Consider the following 17,893-nt stretch of genomic DNA (forward strand, 5'->3'; position numbering starts at 1 on the left):
TAAAACATCGCGAAGCTAAATCTACGTGACAAAATTGGGGTCGACAGAAGCCCGAACAACACATCTTTCAGGCTCCAACCCTTTCGGCTCGTTGGCAACCACCGTCAAATCACCAACATTTTTATGCAATAGCAAATTTTCATGAGAAGGACCACTTGGCGATAACGGTGATCAGATTTCCTCTCTATCCCTGGTGGTCGTTGGTGGAACTATTACTTCGCGGCAAGCCTTGTTCGATTGCAGCTCCAAAAAAACAGAAGCAATCTGGCTTAGAAATATTGTTGGCGTGACGACTCGCAGTTAGCGTATTTGCTAAGAATGCTTGAGGTGCGCTCTTGAACGTTGACACCAGTATCATTGTCTTGTCAGATCCGACTTGAGATGGCTGCATGGCTCCAAACGTGTGTTAAGAAGGGCTGGAATAGCTGATAACAAATACCTCTCAACTCATTTGGATGGTATTTGCGTGGCTACCTCAACATAGGTGGCCCTGTGGATTGCATCCCGCAAAGGGCGCCTGAGAAATGTGATGACTTTGCAGTGAGCGGTAAACCTTTCCTCATGCACCAGTAATTGAAACGAGTGTAGATTTCCGGTATATGCCGTGCATTCGGGCTCGAGTTGCATCTTCTCAGTCGTGTGACCGCCCCGTTTGTCGTTTACTGTGAAACAAACAAGTTGCGAGGCAGTGCTCCGTCGTAGTCATACTCCTCAAAAGCTGCGAAGCGAGTGCCTCGGTCGAATTGCGAACGTCGCCGTCGCTGCTCATCTCGAAAATGCTGGCCGGCGTTGGGCGTGAAGAGTCCTACATGTTCCGCATTCTCGCAGCTTCTCTTCATCTTGGACGGGTTGTCGGGAGTAGGAAACGGCTCTTCTTCACCGGCGAGCTCAGGGCAGGGGCCGTTCTCGGTAAAGTACAGCTTGGGACGATAGTGCTCTGCTTCCAGCATGACCGAACTGTTGCGAAATTTCTGAACAAGGCAGTCTTTGCCCTGAATGGTGGCATACGAGATCTCGGCGATTTTGTCACTTTTGAAACAGTTCCATCTCTGGTTGCCGCGGGCTTTGACGAAGTCGATGATGTCTAGAGGGTCCACGAAGTTGATGAAGGCGTAGCCCACATTGCAATCGTTGGCAAAATCAATGCGGAGGTACATGAAATCGTATTTGCCCCAGCTGGACTCGTCAATGATGCCCTTCAGCATGACCTGGTCGACCTTGTTGGGGATATTTCGAAGCATGATCGTGGTGCGAACGTCGGTTCCCTCTCGGATGCGGTTCACGTCGACAACGTTGTGGGCACCAGATGCATTATGATGAGGAGATCGGGTCACTCTCAAGGCATGCTGGCGCCGAGCGTACGGTGACGAGCCACCTGGGCCCATGGAGTCAGGCGACCCGAAGGACTTTGGACTGTCGGCAAATGTGCCCGAGCTCGAGAATGGGGCGTGTTGGGGCGTGGCGCTTGCGGCAGCTCGGCGAGTCACATGCTCTGTCATGTAAGGAGGACTCAGAGGGATTCCATGGTAGACCATTGGGACAACGCTGTATGGGGAGCGCACGGGATAGCCTTGTGAGACCGAGGAGCGCACGGGTGTGTTGTAGATGGCAGTGGCCATGTGCTGGACAGGCGTGTGGGACTGGCTGATGGTCATCCGCGAGAAGGACTCACACCCATCTGTAACACTGGGTGAGGACGGACACAAGATGTTGTCTATCTGGCCATCGGACCCATTGACCATGTCGGGCTGGTAGAGCGTCATGCAAATGTGCATGCCCTGGCCATTTTCTCAGTAAGCCGCCTTGGAACTTGCGATTGGGACAACTTACATCCACTACAAGGCCATGAAGCTTGGTCACAGTCTGGACCGCCGTAGCTCGATCACAGTACTCGATGATGGCGCTGAAGAGACTGCCCGGAACACTAGCTTGTGGCTTCAATGCAAAGACATCACCTTCTCGGCGGACGAGCGACATGACAGTGCCCTGGATGGTCTCTGTCGCCACAGCACGCTGTGGTGGATATGCAAACACACTCAGATAAAGCTGTCCCTCGTGTAATGAGACAAGCCCCGTGTGGGGTTCAATGACCTAGGCAATAGAGATTAGCAACTCTGGTTTCGGCATCGGAGAGATGCTTGCCTACCATGGAAAACTCTCTTGGCGAAATGTACTTGACCTCCCAGCCTCGGTTCTCAAGGAACAGATTGGTCACAACCATGCATGCGACACGAATGTTGGACAACCGGACGAAGACCTTTTCGGCGTACTCGTGAAACTGACGAGGGCCCTGGCAGGTCAAGCCTCCTTGAATGAGCTCCTATTCATAAGTTTAGCCACTGAGTCACAAATGATGGCTGGGTGCATGGTGCATACTGCGATGTAGGCTTGGACGTCTGTGGCCTTGATTGAAGCTCCTCGCTTTGAGACGACAAAACATCTTGAAAGGCCACTGTCGGTACTCAGGTAGGGATGGACGTAGTCGTCGTTCTGCGAGGAAGCTGGCACAGACAACGGCAAAGCTTGTGCGGGGGCATTTTGGGCTTCAGAAGCCGGCGCGGTGGATTGCTGCACGGCGATAGAAACACCCAAGCTTTTGCTGGTAAGTTGTGGCGTCGTTCCTGGATGAGCCTGTGGGAGTTGGTTGGGGAAGAACGACGATGCCGTAGGAGACAATTTTGGCATTGTCTTTGTGGCAGAGCATGAAATGAACGGGTCTTTGAGGTTGGCAACACTGTGGTCAGTACAGGTCGAAAGGGTATCTGGCTCTTTGTCATGAGCCGCCGGGCCAAAGACTGCCATGGCAAATTTTATGGGAGTGGCACCACGGGTGATTATGCTTAGAGACGCTGGCGCTTTGGCTGATCTGGAGTTGGTGTTGCTTGGCGAGAACGAGGTCAACCTGGTATCAGGTGTTCCCTTGAGCGACTCCGCTGCGCCGCTCGATGAGTGTGGCGAGCTCTCGTGGAATCTGGAGTCGCGGGCGTGGCCGCGTGGGCTCGCATCGGAGCTTCCGTACACCATGTTCGTTGATTTGCGGAAGACTCTGAGAATGAGCTGTCGAAGGAAAGGTTTGGGAACCACCCAGTGTGGAAACAGTAACTAAAGCACAACATATTAGTAGTTGGCAATTTGCGCAGGGTAAGTTGAAGTGGGACATCATCTCAAAAGGCGGCGTAATGGTGCTTTCACGTACAGACTCTCATAGTGTCTCGACCTCAGGTCCTGCTTGGTGGCTTGGCTTAAGTTGACATATAGGGTGAATTAGTGAAGGATGGAAAAAGGCGAACGTGACTGCTCACGACGATGTGGAAGGCCCTGGCGAAATTGGGGGAATCGGATAGTATCAGAGAATCGGAAAACATGCCAAGACCCGAGATCAGTTGGCCAAGGTGGAATGAAGGAGCAGAGAAAGAATTTCCTGATGACCGAGCTTTTCTCATAGACACAGGACTCGCTGCTTGGTTCTAGTACTGGTAATCGAGTCAGTCAAAATTGGACGGTCCCTGATAGCACGGCAGGCGCGTCCATGAGCAACACGGCATTTGCTTGTAGTGGCACGCCAGGCAAGAATTTGGGACCAAGCTCGCATAAGTAACAGAGACGAGCCAATTCTCTGACCATTTCCGACTTACTGACACTTGTCACCAGTGCTTGAACATGGACCAGCCTCCCCTTGTGTGAGACCAGTGATTCCGGTGGTGGGAGACGGCGGCGATGCCGTGAGGCTGGGCTCGTCGGTCCGCCGAGGAAGTCTTGGATGCTTGTGTACGGAATATGACGCAGAGATTGCGGATGATGAGGTGCGGGTGACTTGAGGACGAGAGCGTTGTTGTCGACGAGGTGAGCTCGCTGGTGTGGGTGAGGAAGATGGAAGAATGTTTGACGCAGGGCGGCAAGAACGAGCCTCCCGAGTGAGAGAGTCACCTACAGACTGGTCGAGTGGCAGGAATGGGTGCTTAGCAACCCGTTAGGAAGGAGCCTCCGTTTGAGCATCTGGGCACGTTCCCTTCGGGTACCTGAGCATCTTAGGCAGGGTAGCTGCAGGCATCCATCCATTGGACATTGGAGGGCTTCCTGTCTTCGTCTGTGGCACAACGCAGCAGATGGCGGCCGACAACCGAATCAGCCAAGTGGCCCACGAGCGGCTCAAGTCTGCAGCTTTTAGCTAGCAAAGAAAGTGTCGTTGCATCAATGCATGCATGACACTGCCTAGGCAGGCCAGGAAGGCTTTGGTGCCTCTGTAAGGCCACATGGCTGCCATATTCGTTCCAATGGCCCAGGTGGATATCAACGGCCAGACCTTGATTTTGCCGCCGGTGTCTCACACAAACATGTTTTCTGCAGATGGTATGACTAGTTTTGCTTCGAGCTTTTGTATCAGAAGCCTAAAGTGCTTGAGAGGTGGACGGCAGGATTGAGCTTGATCATATCCTGGTCCGTTTCATGTCGTCACCGTGTAGGGAACGGCTCAAGCATGCAGCATTAGATTTTGGTCATACACATGAATTTTGTAAGAAACACTGTATTGTACGGACGGATGCCATTACGGATGGACAAAGCGTCTAGAATTCTGCGAAGATGAGAGGAATCACCGTCAGGGACACAGTTGGATGCAGCTTGATGTTGAAGACCGAACCAATCATATCGCCTCTGGCAGGCAGCTCGCGCAGCCTCAAGCTTGTGTGGAGTGGCCTTGCAGGAGCACCCCTGCTTGGGGGTTTGAGGGGCAGAAGTGGAGCTCGATGCTCACTGCCACTTGCAATGTGGTGTGCCTGGCAGGCACGCAAGGCTGCGACATCTCATGTGCTCCGGGCATCTTGACTACACCTCGTGCGCGAAACCGCCCGACTGCCTGCGAAAGGGGTGGAAGCAACAAACTCGTCCTGCGAAGCATTATATCGAACCAGGCGACGAACCGCCCAAGACAACAACGCCGACAGATTATGGGAGTCGCATAAACGGCACTCCACGCGACCAGCCCACCACAAACGGTTGTTCCCACTCACCCCCCCAGATTGCGACCGCGACAGCCAAGGCGGCAGCCTTCGCCAACGATGCCTCGACGCGTGCAGAACTACGACGACTACGGGACGGCAGTACAACAGATAATTCTATCGTCTACCGATGCCGAGTTCCTCGACCAGCTCATCCCGGTCCTCAAGGATGCAACAAACACTTATCGGGCGCAGGAGCTCACTCAGAACCTCTCGCAATATGCCGAGGACCGGGACGCGGAGATCGAGAGGATAGGTCTTACCAAACACGAGGAGTTCCTCAGTTCCGTCAATCAGCTCCAGGACGTGCAGGAAAGGACCGTCGACCTAACAACGGAGATCCTGAAGCTCAACCAGTCCATACAAGCCAGCACCGAGAAGCTTGCCGAGCAGAAGCAGGCTCTCGTCAATACCAGGGCGGTGCGGGAGAACATCTCAGAGGTGTCGGATGCGCTCAAAGAGTCGCTGAGGATCCTTCACGCTGTCAACCATGCGCACGAGCTCATCCGCAAGAAGAAATACTATGGCGCGCTCAAGTCACTGGACGACCTGCAGAGCGAGTTCCTTGTTCCTATAATACAGAACAAATACGCTACGCAGCACAAGCTTGCCGGGCTTATACAAAAGTCAATACGGACGTCGCAGAAGACGATATCCGAAGCCGTCATGACCGACCTCAACACCTGGCTCTTTCGCATCCGAGAGACGTCGCAGTTTCTTGGAGAGGTCGCCTTCTACCACACAAACATGCGGCGAGACAGGCAACGACAGCGGATAGAGGGCGATGAGTTTCTCAGCCAGTTCAAGTTGAACTCCGCGATCGAACTGGTGTTTGACGAGAGCGAGGAGTTTGATGTGCTTGACAATGAAGAATTGCAAGTCGATTTCACACCCCTTTTCGAAGCACTACACATTCACGATGCTCTTGGCCAGAGCGATAAGTTCCGGTCGGAGTATGCGGCAACGCGAAGAAGGCAGAAAGAATTGTTGTTGCCCAGCTCGATAAGCCTGACAACAGACGATGAATCGTCACTGAGCAGCTTACTTGAGAGCATATCTGGATTTGCCATCATCGAGAAGGCTACAATGAGGCGAGCACCACAGCTACGAAGCTCGGTCGATGTGAGTGTGATTACTCTCGCGTGGTGTGTTGCCGAAAGCCGACTAACATCCAGGTCAGGTCGAAGAGCTATGGGACTCCATGTGCACCGCTGCCATTTCGCTCACATCCAAGGCGCTGAGTGAAGTGACGAATGCCGAGGTCTTGCTCAAGATCAAGCTGGTCATTGCGCTCTTCATCCAGACGATGGAGGGTTGGGGCTATTCAGTGTCGCGACTGGATGACTTCTTGCTAGACATGTTCGACAAGTACGCGGAGCTCCTTAAGAAGCGGTTCAGCGAGGACTTCCAGGAGGTGAGCAGTTGTCTCTGTGTCATGGTTGCCGGTGACATGCTGATGTTTTGCAGATTGTCTCGACGGATGACTACATGCCTATGGCCATCAACTCCAAGAAGGATTATGAAAATGTTGTCAATGTGAGCTGGTTCTCTCAAGAACAGTCTGTTGATGATCTCACGTGGGTTTTGCCCGACACCAAAACTTTGCTTATGAATGTGACTGACGATTCCGCAGATTCCCCTGCGTCCTGCCTTTCTCTCAAATGTATCCTCTGTGCTGCATCGACATCCGCAACTTCCTAAATCAATTCTACTTCTTTGCCGATGATCACTTCCAGCACCCTGCCAAGATTGACGAGTCGTTGCGGAAGTCTCTCGACGAACTCCTGACGGAGAAGGTGTGCAAGTCTCTTGTTGAGCGACTCAGTTCGCAATATCTCGGACAGATTGTCCAAATTCTCATCAACCTCGAGCACTTCGAGACAGCATGCCGGGAGCTCGAGCAGCTGCTCATGCGCGCGCGGTCGTCTGCTTCGGCTGGCGGACCATTGACACTCGACGCTACCGAGCAATTCCGCGACCACAAGAAGACCGCCGAGAAGCGCATCTTTGAGCTGGTCAATTCCAAGATCGACGATCTTGTGGAGACAGCCGAGTATGACTGGACCGCACCGCAAGCTCCCTTGGAACCAAGCAACTACATGCAGACGTTGACACGGTATCTGTCCAACATTATGAACTCGACCCTCCTAGGTCTGCCGCGGGAGATCAAAGAGCTCATCTATTTTGATGCGCTCAGTCATGCGGCAGAAAAGATTCTGGTGCGTACTTTTATTTGCCTGCACAGAAGCTACATGCGGATCGTCACTAACACATGAAACCGTCTCCTGCAGGCTCTCCCCCTGTCCTCCGACGTCAAGAAGATCAACCCGCACGGCGTACAGGCCCTGGCACAGGATGTCCAGCATTTGACCGACTTCGTGGACGGCCTCGAGAATGGCTTCATGCTGCGATCCAACCTCGACGAGCTCGAGCAGACCATCCTACTCCTGCAGGCCGAGAACGCCGACGAGTTCTTCGACATTTCCACACGCAACAAGAAGTACGGCCGCGTCGACGCCCTGAACGGGCCCATCCTGCTCGAGAAGCTCACGCAGCAGGTCTCGTCGACCGGGCAGGTTACTGCGCGGTTCGCCAATTTCTCGTCAAATATCTCATCCCGCTTCAAGTAGAGGACCACTTTCACAAGTTCAATCATACAGATTATCCCTGTCCTTGTCCAGAGCCAGCAGGGAAACAAAGCGGGGGCTATGTCACAACAGATTTGTGTACCGTGCTCATGAACCATCAAAGTCATATATTCAGCAAGAAGCCTGAGCTCTGCGCGCAAAGCGCTTCTTCAAAGTTCCAATAGTGGGAAGGAGAAAAATACAGCTATGTAAAACGGAAAAACCTGCCCAGACGCCATACTTCCAACACATTTCACGCGCAACTTTTTCAACTTGCGGGAAACTGAAATGAACCACAAGACCAGAAGACAAATTTACCTGGGGCTGGTTAATGCCATCGGAACCACAATTCCTGTGAGCTAGCATCAGCAACTCATGGATCTCTGTGCGGTCCGGACATAACTGCTTTTCTGTCGATTTATTGGTCGTCGCGAGCAGAGCACGACGAGTGCGTCTCTTCATCCTTTGGCAAAATGCCAGGATCCTTGGCATCTTCGCCATCATGCCGATTCGTAGGCTGACCAGCAGCATCCTACTGCTGCTGCGTCATTCCGGGATAGGGGTTGTACATGTTGTCTATCTCGCCATACATGGGCTGTGGAGCTTGCTGGCCGTAAGGGTTCCCTGGCGCCTGGTTGGCATACATGGTCTGCGCGCGGTAGTCCTGCTCCGGAGCCATGCCGTGGGCCATGTTGTACTCTGTTGGCGCCATCGCCTGGTGGCCAGGCCCGCCAGGCATCCCGTGCTGGCCGGGCAGTCCGCCGGCGGCGGCTGCAGGGACGCCGCCGTGCGCGTTCTGCGCTTGCGCAGCTGGGTTGGCACGTTTCGCATGCGACGAAGCCTCCTCGCGCGGCACAATGTCGATCAGGAAATCGAACATGTCGCTCTTGCTCAGGGCCGAGGCAATGTCGGACCGCTGCAATGTGCGGCGCTTGTTTTCCTCGGCATGGATCCAAGCGCGCATGGTCAACTCTGTGATGAAGATGTCGCAGCCCTTGGCGAACAGGATGGGGGCCTCGGCTGAGATCATCTTGACTTCTGGGTCGGCCTTCATGACCTTCTTGATACGAGCCAAAGGCAGCTGGTGAAGCTTGTAGTCATGCTGGTCGGATTCGAGGTGGTTGATTGTATGTTGCCAGTATGTCGTGAGGATATCCTTGTATTGGCCGTGGAGTCCCTGGTGGACATTGGCCCATGTGCCAGTGTATAGTTCCGCGGGCGCAAAGCCAGAGTTGGCAAGCTGTGACAGCAAGCAGTTAGCGATCTGTTGTCATGATCTTACTTTCAAACGGAACCACAGTGATGCTCGAGATGTCATTATATGATCACCGGTAGACACATCTCATCAACAATACAAATGACCGAGTGCTTGAGGGCCTCTGATTGGTTGCGAAGCACTTACAGCTGCACTGGCGCCTAAATGCATGAGAGAGTCTCTGTTCAGCATTTGAATCATGACAAGCAGGGCACAAGGTGCCCTAGGATCCAGAGACGGATAGCCAGGGATCACGTACCATAGTGGCCCACTGTTGTGATGTCGTACGCAACTTGCGCGTTGCCGGCACGAGCGGACTGGGGGTGGTTTGCGGAAGCTGGGTCCATGGTTGCGAAGCCGTTTTCTTTCTTTGCGCTTCCTGCGTTGTTTCTACCGCGTTGTTATGGACAGGCAGTTGCGTACAAGCTGCAATATGGAGGTTGCGGGTTTTCCAAGTCGGTTCGTCTCCTGGACTTTGGGGGGGGACCTTATTGACGGTGATGGCGCGGGACGAGCGAGGGCGGGGGCGGATGCTCGGATGCGTGCGACTCGGGAGATGAGAAGCTGGCCGTGCGGCTCGTGAGGTCGTTGACGGATTCGCAAGGATCGGTACGGCCGTGATCGAGGGGCGTTCGTGGTCTTTGTGGTGCCTGGTGGTCAACGTCAGAGGCTGGCGAGCTTGTTTACATTGAGCAGGACGGCGCGCGCGAATGTGGTGTAAGAAGCTCCAAAGAGCTGGAGTGGTGCTCGAGTGGTGCGGTTGAGGGGATTGGGGGGAGTGATTGGCCAGGCAGCTGGGATGGCTGGGGGCGGCAAGAGCAACAGGCGAGCGTCGAAGGAGTGCCAGTGAGGGGGCTGATTGGCGGCGGTGTGCGCTCGAGTCGTGATTGGGGCAGGCCCCGCCACTTGGACGGGTCGGGTGCGCGAGAGGGTAAAGGTGGACCCGGCCGGCCCTGCCTGCTTCCTGCCTGTGGCGGCGGTTCATAAGGCTGTGGCATACGCACCGTTTTTGACTCCTCTGTGCTTTGTCTTGGACGAGGCCGTTGTGTGAGGTTGGTCTGGGATGTTGTAGCCGACAGGTCCCTTGCTGTACAGCTGGGCAGGATTCGCGTGCGAGCAACTCGCGCGGGGACTAGATTGTGGTCTTGGTGGCCAGGCGTTCATCGCCAGCAACAGCCAAACCCGCGCATGGTGGCTACGACGTCAGCATTTATATCTGGGCAGTCTTAAAGATCTGTCTGGCACAGAGTCGGCCTGCAGACCGCCTCTCGCCAGCGCCCACAATGACGTGTAAGCCAGACCAGACCGGTCGCGAGCTGTGTCCCAGCCGCTCAACCGCAGCAAGCCACGGCCGGGCAGCCCGACGCGGCCCTCTCTACCCAAGGTGAGTACTCGGAAACCCCCATGGGGTGTGGTATCCCCGGCGCGAGTGTGTCCAGGTGGCCCAAGGCGCAAGGCACAAGGCGGCCAAAGACTGCCGTGGTCAAAGGCCATTTACATCATCCGGGCTGAGCGTGGCAGTTGAAGCAGCTTCTCTTGACGACAGCGGCACAGCCTGCACTCACACTTGATGCGCTGGCACCCAGGGTTGGGCAGCGACGACCAGCGGCCCGCGCAAGGGTCTCTCCAACATCCGTCAGCACTCGGGGAGCACTCGATGGCCAGACTCGAAATGGACGCTGGCGATGGCTTCCCTGTCGTGCTAGATCCCGTCTTTCTACGTACACGCATTGAGATAGATTACGGATGGGGATTCGAATTAGTGGTCGTGGCTGCCCACAAGCAAGTCCTCATCTGATACGCTGGTACCGCTACTCAGCACCTCGAGCCAGGCCAATCACTACACTGGGAGGGACCATCGAGCACGCAACCTCGGCCAGTCGGGGAGTTGTAGAGGCAAGGCAGCCTCGACTGTCTACGCGAATAGAGAGTCCTCTCCACCCTCCAAGACCGTGTGCGAACAGCTGCCTGCAAATCCAGCCAGCCAAGTGGGCAGCTCCAGGGCTGTTTTCTGCGTGTTCCCAGTACCGTGCATTTGCACGCCATTCTGGTAGAGAAGGTCTCTGCACACACACTGTATGTACCCACTTATCTTATCGTGCCAACCTCGAAATTTTTGGGATTTATTTGGTTCCCATCCACCCGCACGTATTCCTTCCTCCCTCTTGACCTTTCGCGAACTGCGCAGCAGACACAGCACAAATCCCCAGCCCAGCTTCGCCCATCATGGCAGACTCTACCACGGCCAGTCTGTCGGATGACCAGATCCTCAAGCTTCTCCAGGAAGCCGAGGCGCGACTCTTGACCAAGGAGCAGAGCCAGGATGGAACAAGCCTGGCCAAACCTGCACCTCTCGAGGTTGCTCGCACTGCTCAGAGTGCGGGCGCACAGTCTGTCGCCTCAGCTCCGGTCACAAAGCCCAAGAGCGAAGAGCTCTCTGTGCGTGTCCCAACCGTGCGCAAGTCCAAGAAGGAAATGGTGAGTTGCACACCTTCACTTAACCCCTGTTGTCCCTTGCGGCTATCGTCGCGCACCTACGACATTCTTTCATGATGAAAGTAATATCCCAATTTTATTGAAGTAGCAGCGGATCCCGTCATGGGTGATGTTGCTACGCCATAATGATAGATCAATATCATAGTTACTCTGACTGTCATACCAACCCACCGCTTCTCAAAACTACAATGGGTTTCTCAGAGCTGTTCTTGCTGACAGGAGACTCCCCACAGGCCGAATCTACCAAGGCCGACGCTGGCGCCAAATGGTTCAACATGCCCAAGACGAACCTCACACCCGAGCTCAAACGCGAGTTGCAGCTCATCAAGATGCGTGACACGTTGGACTCGAAACGGTTCTACAAGAAGGATAGCGCCAGATCAGCCGTCCCCGAGTACAGCCAGGTCGGCACAATGATCGAGGGTCCTACCGAGTACTTCAGCGCGAGAATGACCAAGAAGGAGCGCAAGCGCACCTTGGTGGACGAGGTCCTCGACCAGGAGAGGGCGACCAAGAAGCTCAAGGCCAAGTACAACGAGATCCAAACTGCCAAGATGAGCGGCAAGAAGGGTCACTACAAGAAGATGATGCAGAAGAGGTACGGGAACAAGGCCTGAGCTAGGTCCCGAAAAAGACGACGTCGGGGGAGATGGGCGCGAAAATCTTCCCTGAGTAAGAGCGTGGACATGATTCTCAACCTTTAGTACAGACCTTTTTTTCTCAAGATACCCCCGATGATGCTTGCATCACACTTCGCTTCAATTCAAGAACCTTTCCACCATTTTGCCCCCCCCCCCCCGGATCTTTGAACCTCTGTGAATACCTACTTGATCTGTATGACAACCTTGGCAAAGTGCTCCTGCCGCGAAAGCCTTGCGTACGCCTCCTTGACCCGATCGAACCCAAACCACTGGTCCTCGTCATCAAGCGCAACACCCACCTTGTGCTCGGCCACAAAGGCAAGCAGATCCGCAAACATGGCCCGCGACCCCAGCACGATGCCGCGGACCATGCAGATCGACCACATGGCCGCCATGATGTCCACGGGCTCGGGCGGCGCATCCCCGGCGGCGCCCAGCACGCCCGCGATCGTGACGAGACCGTCGCGCCGCACGGCCTGGAGGCTCTGCGGTGCCGTCAGGGCCCCGCCGACGTCGACGACGTGGTCGAAACCCCTGGGCTTGCCGCCTCCTCTGGCGTCGTCCTTGGGCGTGTGCTCGCGCGCCGCGAGGCCCCAGTCTGGTGTCTCCCGGTAGTTTATGACGTGTGCGGCGCCGAGGCGCTTGAGGCGAGCGGCTTTGGATGGCGATGAGGTGGTTGCCACGACGTTTGCACCCGCGGCTTTTGCGATCTGTTTTGGGAGGAGGTTGCAACAAGTAATGCTCTGTCAGTCGGGATATGCGGAAATAGAGAGAAAATACTCCACGAGACCATCGTCGGGTATGTCATGGTACTCCTCCTTCCAAAGAGATTGTGCTATGCAAGGGGAAAAGCTCACCTGCAGAGAAGCGATGCTGACTCCGCCCGTCCCCTGGACCAAGACCCAATCCCCCTTCTTTACCTTCCTGCCCTCGACGCCCATCAGCGCATTCCACGCCGTGAGCCCGCTGCACGTCAAGCTCGCCGCCGCCTCGTACCCGAGCCCAGCGGGCATAGGCAGCAGCGCGGAGTAGTGGAACACGCCGCGCCGGCACAGGGTGCCGTGCTCCTTCTGGCCCAGGCCGGAGCCGATGTCCTCGAAGCCGGGCATCGCCGCGTCGGCGTCCTCGGAGCCGGAACCGGTGTGCGGGGCGAGGTGCGTCACGACGTCCTGCCCGATGCCGCCCTTGCCGTTGGCCTGGACAAGGGATGGGCAGAGCCGGGCCACGTCGGATCCGAGGGCGAGGATCTTGCCGGCGCCGTCCGAGCCGGGGGTAACATTGGGTGTGATGGGAAGAGGCATTGCCACTTTTCCGGCCTGTTTTGGAGTGTGTCAGCAGTGTAAGTGTTGCGCATGCTGCCATGGCTAGCATTAGTGTCAAATGGGACGATAGTTTCCCAGGGCATCGCAGAGACTTGTTGCGAAACATGAACTATTTGTCGTTCTTGGGGGAAATGGAAAGATGGCTGAGGCGTACCTTGGCGATGGCAATGTCGCGATAGTTGAGCGAGGCCGCATGGACTTCGACCAGGACGTCCTCGGGCCCCAGATCGGCCTCGGTGGGCGAGTACGAGTCGTCGTACTGGAGGCTCTCGTCAAAGCCATTCTGAGACACGAGCATCCAGCGGCCAGACGTTGTTGTGTTGTGCTTGATGTCGTTGGCTGCCATGATTAAGGTAGCGTGGTTTTTATGCCTGTCCTTCGTGGCTTCTAGGACTCAAGGGTGAATGAAAGAAGCAGTCCAAGCACAGAGGCGGGATCGGCAGCAACTCGACTATGTAGCCTGGAAACCATGGGAACCATGGGAAGTGATTTCAAGTTAACAGTATACAACACCCTGGCTGTCCTTGTTCGCCGCAAGTGGGGTGTGAAGTTATGGTCGCAACTCTCCCGACAGGCCCCATTGAATTGGACGAATAGTCTCGGCAGCCCTCAGCTCTCCAAGAATTTGGAGCGTGCTAGGCTCGGCGGGCATTGGACAAAAGGTCTTTCTCGTGGTCTCTTCTGCGGACCCGGTGGAATAGAGCTCCGGTTCATCGGACTTTAGACACGGCAACGCACCGTCTGCCTTTATGGTATTCGTAATCGGCCCTCAATCACGTAACCGGTGCTCTTGTTAGTGCCATTTCGATGTCCCGAGTGCAAGGATGATCTCAGGCAGTCCTGCTGGAAGCTTTATAAGTCAGCTTCTGCTTTTAGGCCTGAACAGGAAACATGCCAATTTTGGGCCATTACCGGGCACCGGACTGGTCACTACGTAGGAATGGATTGTCGACGATAGGTGACTGGATCTTGGTAGGCGGCTGCTTTGAGCTTTGGGCTACTTTTGTCAAAGGGCGTTTTACCGCCCTCGGGGTACTGCATCATGGCGGCTAATATGCATTAATAAGACATGATGGTGTTCAAGAGATGATATTGTTTGCCAGCCGACAGCCATACCCAGGTTCGAGACATAAGCAGTTGGCTGGCTGGGCAGGACTCTGCTTATGTCATCACTGAGGCGCGCGAACATGCGTGGAGCACAAGGCGTGCGATGGTGCATGCACCGCCCAGGATGGAGCTCCCAGCTGCACATAGCTTCGGCCTATCACAGCCTATCTTGAGCTGCCCAATACCTCCTGCCACTGAATGAGAGGACGACATCCTAAGCCTGCAGCCAGAAACGCACAGTATCCCTGTCCTATCTTCCTACAGCTTGCCTTGAGCCACATCCCACGCTGCCAGTCGCGACGACCATGCGGTGAGCAGCACGCGGCATGGAAGGGTCAGTACATCCGACCGAGGGCTGGGAGCGGGTAGGCGACCGCTTCTACCGCAAGACCCAGCTCTACACGGCCGTCTTTGACCATGACCTCGACCTCAACAACCACATTGTCGCAGGCGCTCCCTATGGCGGAGCTGTAGGTCCGTTTCTTCCTCTCCCCCGAGCCGGCTCGGTCAGGCCATGGTCGCCTCCATCGTGACATCCTGACTGACGTCACTTGCAGCCATCTACCGCGACGAGACCAAGATTGTCTCGTATCGCGCAGCCAAGTCGTCCAAGCCGGGCATCGACATCTACAGCTGCTCCGGCAAGCTGCTCAAGTCGATCGCCTGGGACCGAGGCTCCATCAAGGGCCTCGGCTGGTCTGAAGACGAGAAGCTGCTCGTCGTTGGCTACGACGGCACCGTCCGCTGCTACTATGGCCTGCAAGGCGACTTCACACAGTTTTCTCTTGGCCGCGAGGCCGAGGACTTTGGCGTCAAGTCATGTCAGTTCTACGATACCGGCATGGTCGCTCTTCTGACCAACAACACGCTTGTCTCGGTCCTGTCGTACACTGAGCCGCGGCCAAAGGTGCTCGCAGCAACCCCCGAGGGCGAGGTACACTCGTGGAACATAATCCCACCGAATCACACTCTTTCACGCTCGGTAGAGGTCTTGCTCAGTATCGGCAAGACAGTATATGTCGTTGACACAACAGACTGCGAGGATCGCTTCCTCGACATAGGCCCGTTTTCGCATATTGGCGTCTCGCCAAACGGCAAGTTCGCTGCTTTGTACTCGGAAGATGGCAAGGCCCACGTCATCACTGCCGACTTCCAGAACCGCCTCAGCGAGTACGACTCGAAATCGCAGATCAGCCCAAAGTACTTGGAGTGGTGCGGCAACGATGCCGTCGTGATTGCATGGGACGACGAGGTCAACATCGTGGGCCCGAACGGCGCGACGGCGAGTTATTTCTACGAAGATGGCGTCCACGTCATCACAGGTATGTTAACAAGGGCAAGGGGATCTGCTTCGCATTTTCTAACACTCTATTTCAAGATCTCGATGGTGTCCGGTTGCTGTCGAATAAGGTCTGCGACTTCCTGCAGAAAGTCCCGGACGTGACAGACGATGTGTTTCGATACGGCACCGAGTCGCCTGCTTCAGTATTGCTGGATGCTGTCCAGCAACTCGAGGAGCAGTCGCCCAAGGCCGACGACAATATCCAGCTGATTCGGGGGAGTCTCGTCGAGGCTGTCGACAACTGTGTTGCAGCTGCTGGGCATGAATACAACGTGCACTGGCAGAAGCAGCTCCTCAAGGCCGCCTCCTTCGGCAAGTCGGTCCTGGACATCTACAATAGCGACGACTTTGTCGACATGTGCGAGACCCTGAGGGTGCTCAACGCCGTCCGGTTCTTCGAGATAGGTCTGCCGTTGTCATACGAGCAATATCAGAGGTTGACTCCTGAAGGCTTGATCCAGAGACTGATCAACCGCCACGAGTATCTGCTCGCTCTACGCATAGCAGGGTACCTGCGACTCCCCACGGACGAGATATACGTCCACTGGGCGTCCGCGAAAGTCCGTGTCGGATCCGAAGACGACGACTCGACGTGCAGGGTCATCGTTGATCGCCTCCAAGGAAAGCCAGGAATTTCGTTCGAGACAATAGCACAAGCTGCCTACGACGAAGGCCGAGGGAGGCTAGCGACTGAGCTCTTGAACCACGAGCCACGAGCTGGCCGTCAGGTGCCTTTGTTGCTGAGCATGGAGGAGGACGAGATAGCCCTGGACAAGGCCATTGAGAGCGGCGACTCGGATCTCATATTCTTTGTGCTGCTCAAGATGAAAAAGAAGTTGCCACTGGCGGCCTTCTTCAGAGTCATCAATGCTCGCCCTGCCGCGACTGCACTGGTGGAGTCCACAGCCGAGCTGGACAACGATAACGCCCTGCTCAAGGACTTGTACTACCAGGATGATCGCCGAGTTGACGGCGCAAGCGTCTTCATCCGAGAGTCTCTGACACAGTCGGACGCCCGGACGGCGGGCGACAAGTTGGCGCTCGCGGCGAAGCTGATGTCTGACTCCAAAGAGACACATTTTGAGGTACAAGCTCTCAAGGAGGCCGCGACACTATTGCGCATGCAGGAAGCCCTGGACCGCGATCTCACAGACACGTTCACGGGCTTGAGCGTGAATGAGACGCTGTTCAAGCTCATCCGCCTGGGCTACCACAACAAGGCCAAGAAGATACAGAACGAGTTCAAGGTGCCGGAGAAGGTGTCGTGCTGGATTCGGTAAGTGGTGGTTATGTGTTGAAGTCTCCTGGAGTGCCGCGCTAATGCCTTCGTCAGCTTGCGCGCCCTAGTGGCTAAACGCGACTGGAATGAGATTGAGGAGATCTCCAAGACCAAGAAGAGCCCCATCGGCTGGGAGGTATGTGTTTCAGTTCCAGCTTTCCGAGGAGTAAATCACTGCAAAGCCCGCACCTGGTGCTCAGACGTAACTAACATGTTTCATTTACACACAAAAAACAGCCATACTTTAACCTCACGATCGGCGCCGGCAACCCCCGTCTCGCTGCGCTCTTCATCCCTAAGTGTACAGGTCTCGAGCCGGGCCAATCCATCACCATGTATGAAAAGTGCGGCATGCGCGTCAAGGCGGCCGAGGAGGCCGTCCGGCTGCGCAACGCTGACGAGTGGTCACGGCTGCTTGACGCCGCGGGGAAAGGCACTCCGGAGGGGAAAGAGATTGAGAGGTTGGGAGCCCAGGCATTCAAGAAGTGAGCGATCAGTACATATATAGTATTAGAGATTTCGGTCGATACCATCACGAGGATCGTTTTATACCACCATCAAGGCTGTCAACCAGATCATGAAGCACAAGTTCATTTGCACGACCCAGTCACAGAAGTGTCTCCCTCGTTTCCTGCTCGTCATTTGCATACACAGCCCTGATGTCAGAATTCTGTGCTCAATGTTGACATTAAGCACGGGTGTCAGGACAAAGGTTTCATTTTTGAAGTGGGAAGTTTTTATTTTTCTTTCATTCTCGCATTCACCCCCTTCTATCGTTTCCATCCATATCCCTTTTTGCATCATTGCCATCTCCTCGTGAATTCATC

The 17,893-nt window shown here is 55.3% G+C and overlaps 6 protein-coding genes across 6 annotated transcripts; 3 read left to right on the top strand and 3 right to left on the bottom strand.

Annotated features, from left to right (window-relative positions):
* Positions 1-515: 515 nt before the first annotated feature.
* On the bottom strand, positions 516-1,385 carry B0I36DRAFT_403320 (RNA recognition motif 2-domain-containing protein; the record flags this gene model as incomplete). Its single annotated transcript, XM_046161751.1, has 1 exon — positions 516-1,385. One exon carries the CDS (start codon positions 1,383-1,385, stop codon positions 660-662), a length of 726 nt encoding a protein of 241 aa, XP_046016938.1. The 3' UTR covers positions 516-659.
* A 3,429-nt stretch (positions 1,386-4,814) lies between these two features.
* B0I36DRAFT_71496 (exocyst complex subunit Sec15-like-domain-containing protein) lies at positions 4,815-7,877 on the top strand. The gene is made up of 5 exons (XM_046163264.1): positions 4,815-6,119; positions 6,178-6,411; positions 6,465-6,574; positions 6,631-7,216; positions 7,289-7,877. Exons 1-5 carry the CDS (start codon positions 5,058-5,060, stop codon positions 7,625-7,627), a joined length of 2,331 nt encoding a protein of 776 aa, XP_046016939.1. The 5' UTR covers positions 4,815-5,057; the 3' UTR covers positions 7,628-7,877.
* On the bottom strand, positions 7,715-9,477 carry B0I36DRAFT_71469 (CCAAT-binding factor complex subunit HapE). The gene is made up of 3 exons (XM_046163262.1): positions 9,139-9,477; positions 9,027-9,040; positions 7,715-8,864 (listed from the first exon to the last, which is right to left on the bottom strand). The coding sequence occupies exons 1-3, from the start codon at positions 9,224-9,226 to the stop codon at positions 8,157-8,159; spliced, it is 810 nt and encodes a 269-aa protein (XP_046016940.1). The 5' UTR covers positions 9,227-9,477; the 3' UTR covers positions 7,715-8,156.
* A 1,858-nt stretch (positions 9,478-11,335) lies between these two features.
* B0I36DRAFT_314885 (Fcf2 pre-rRNA processing-domain-containing protein) lies at positions 11,336-12,174 on the top strand. The gene has a single exon (XM_046152822.1). It carries the CDS (start codon positions 11,501-11,503, stop codon positions 11,990-11,992), a length of 492 nt encoding a protein of 163 aa, XP_046016941.1. The 5' UTR covers positions 11,336-11,500; the 3' UTR covers positions 11,993-12,174.
* Positions 12,066-13,956, bottom strand: B0I36DRAFT_71473 (putative alcohol dehydrogenase). Its single transcript, XM_046163263.1, has 3 exons — positions 13,493-13,956; positions 12,874-13,332; positions 12,066-12,726 (listed from the first exon to the last, which is right to left on the bottom strand). Exons 1-3 carry the CDS (start codon positions 13,682-13,684, stop codon positions 12,199-12,201), a joined length of 1,179 nt encoding a protein of 392 aa, XP_046016942.1. The 5' UTR covers positions 13,685-13,956; the 3' UTR covers positions 12,066-12,198.
* Positions 13,957-14,771: 815 nt separating this feature from the next.
* On the top strand, positions 14,772-17,555 carry B0I36DRAFT_235795 (vacuolar protein sorting-associated protein; the record flags this gene model as incomplete). Its single annotated transcript, XM_046149427.1, has 5 exons — positions 14,772-14,919; positions 15,003-15,767; positions 15,824-17,063; positions 17,121-17,202; positions 17,304-17,555. The coding sequence occupies 5 exons, from the start codon at positions 14,772-14,774 to the stop codon at positions 17,553-17,555; spliced, it is 2,487 nt and encodes an 828-aa protein (XP_046016943.1).
* Positions 17,556-17,893: the final 338 nt, after the last annotated feature.

The sequence above is a fragment of the Microdochium trichocladiopsis genome (assembly GCF_020744255.1).
Source record: "Microdochium trichocladiopsis strain MPI-CAGE-CH-0230 chromosome Unknown B0I36scaffold_2, whole genome shotgun sequence".
NCBI lineage: Eukaryota > Fungi > Ascomycota > Sordariomycetes > Xylariales > Microdochiaceae > Microdochium > Microdochium trichocladiopsis.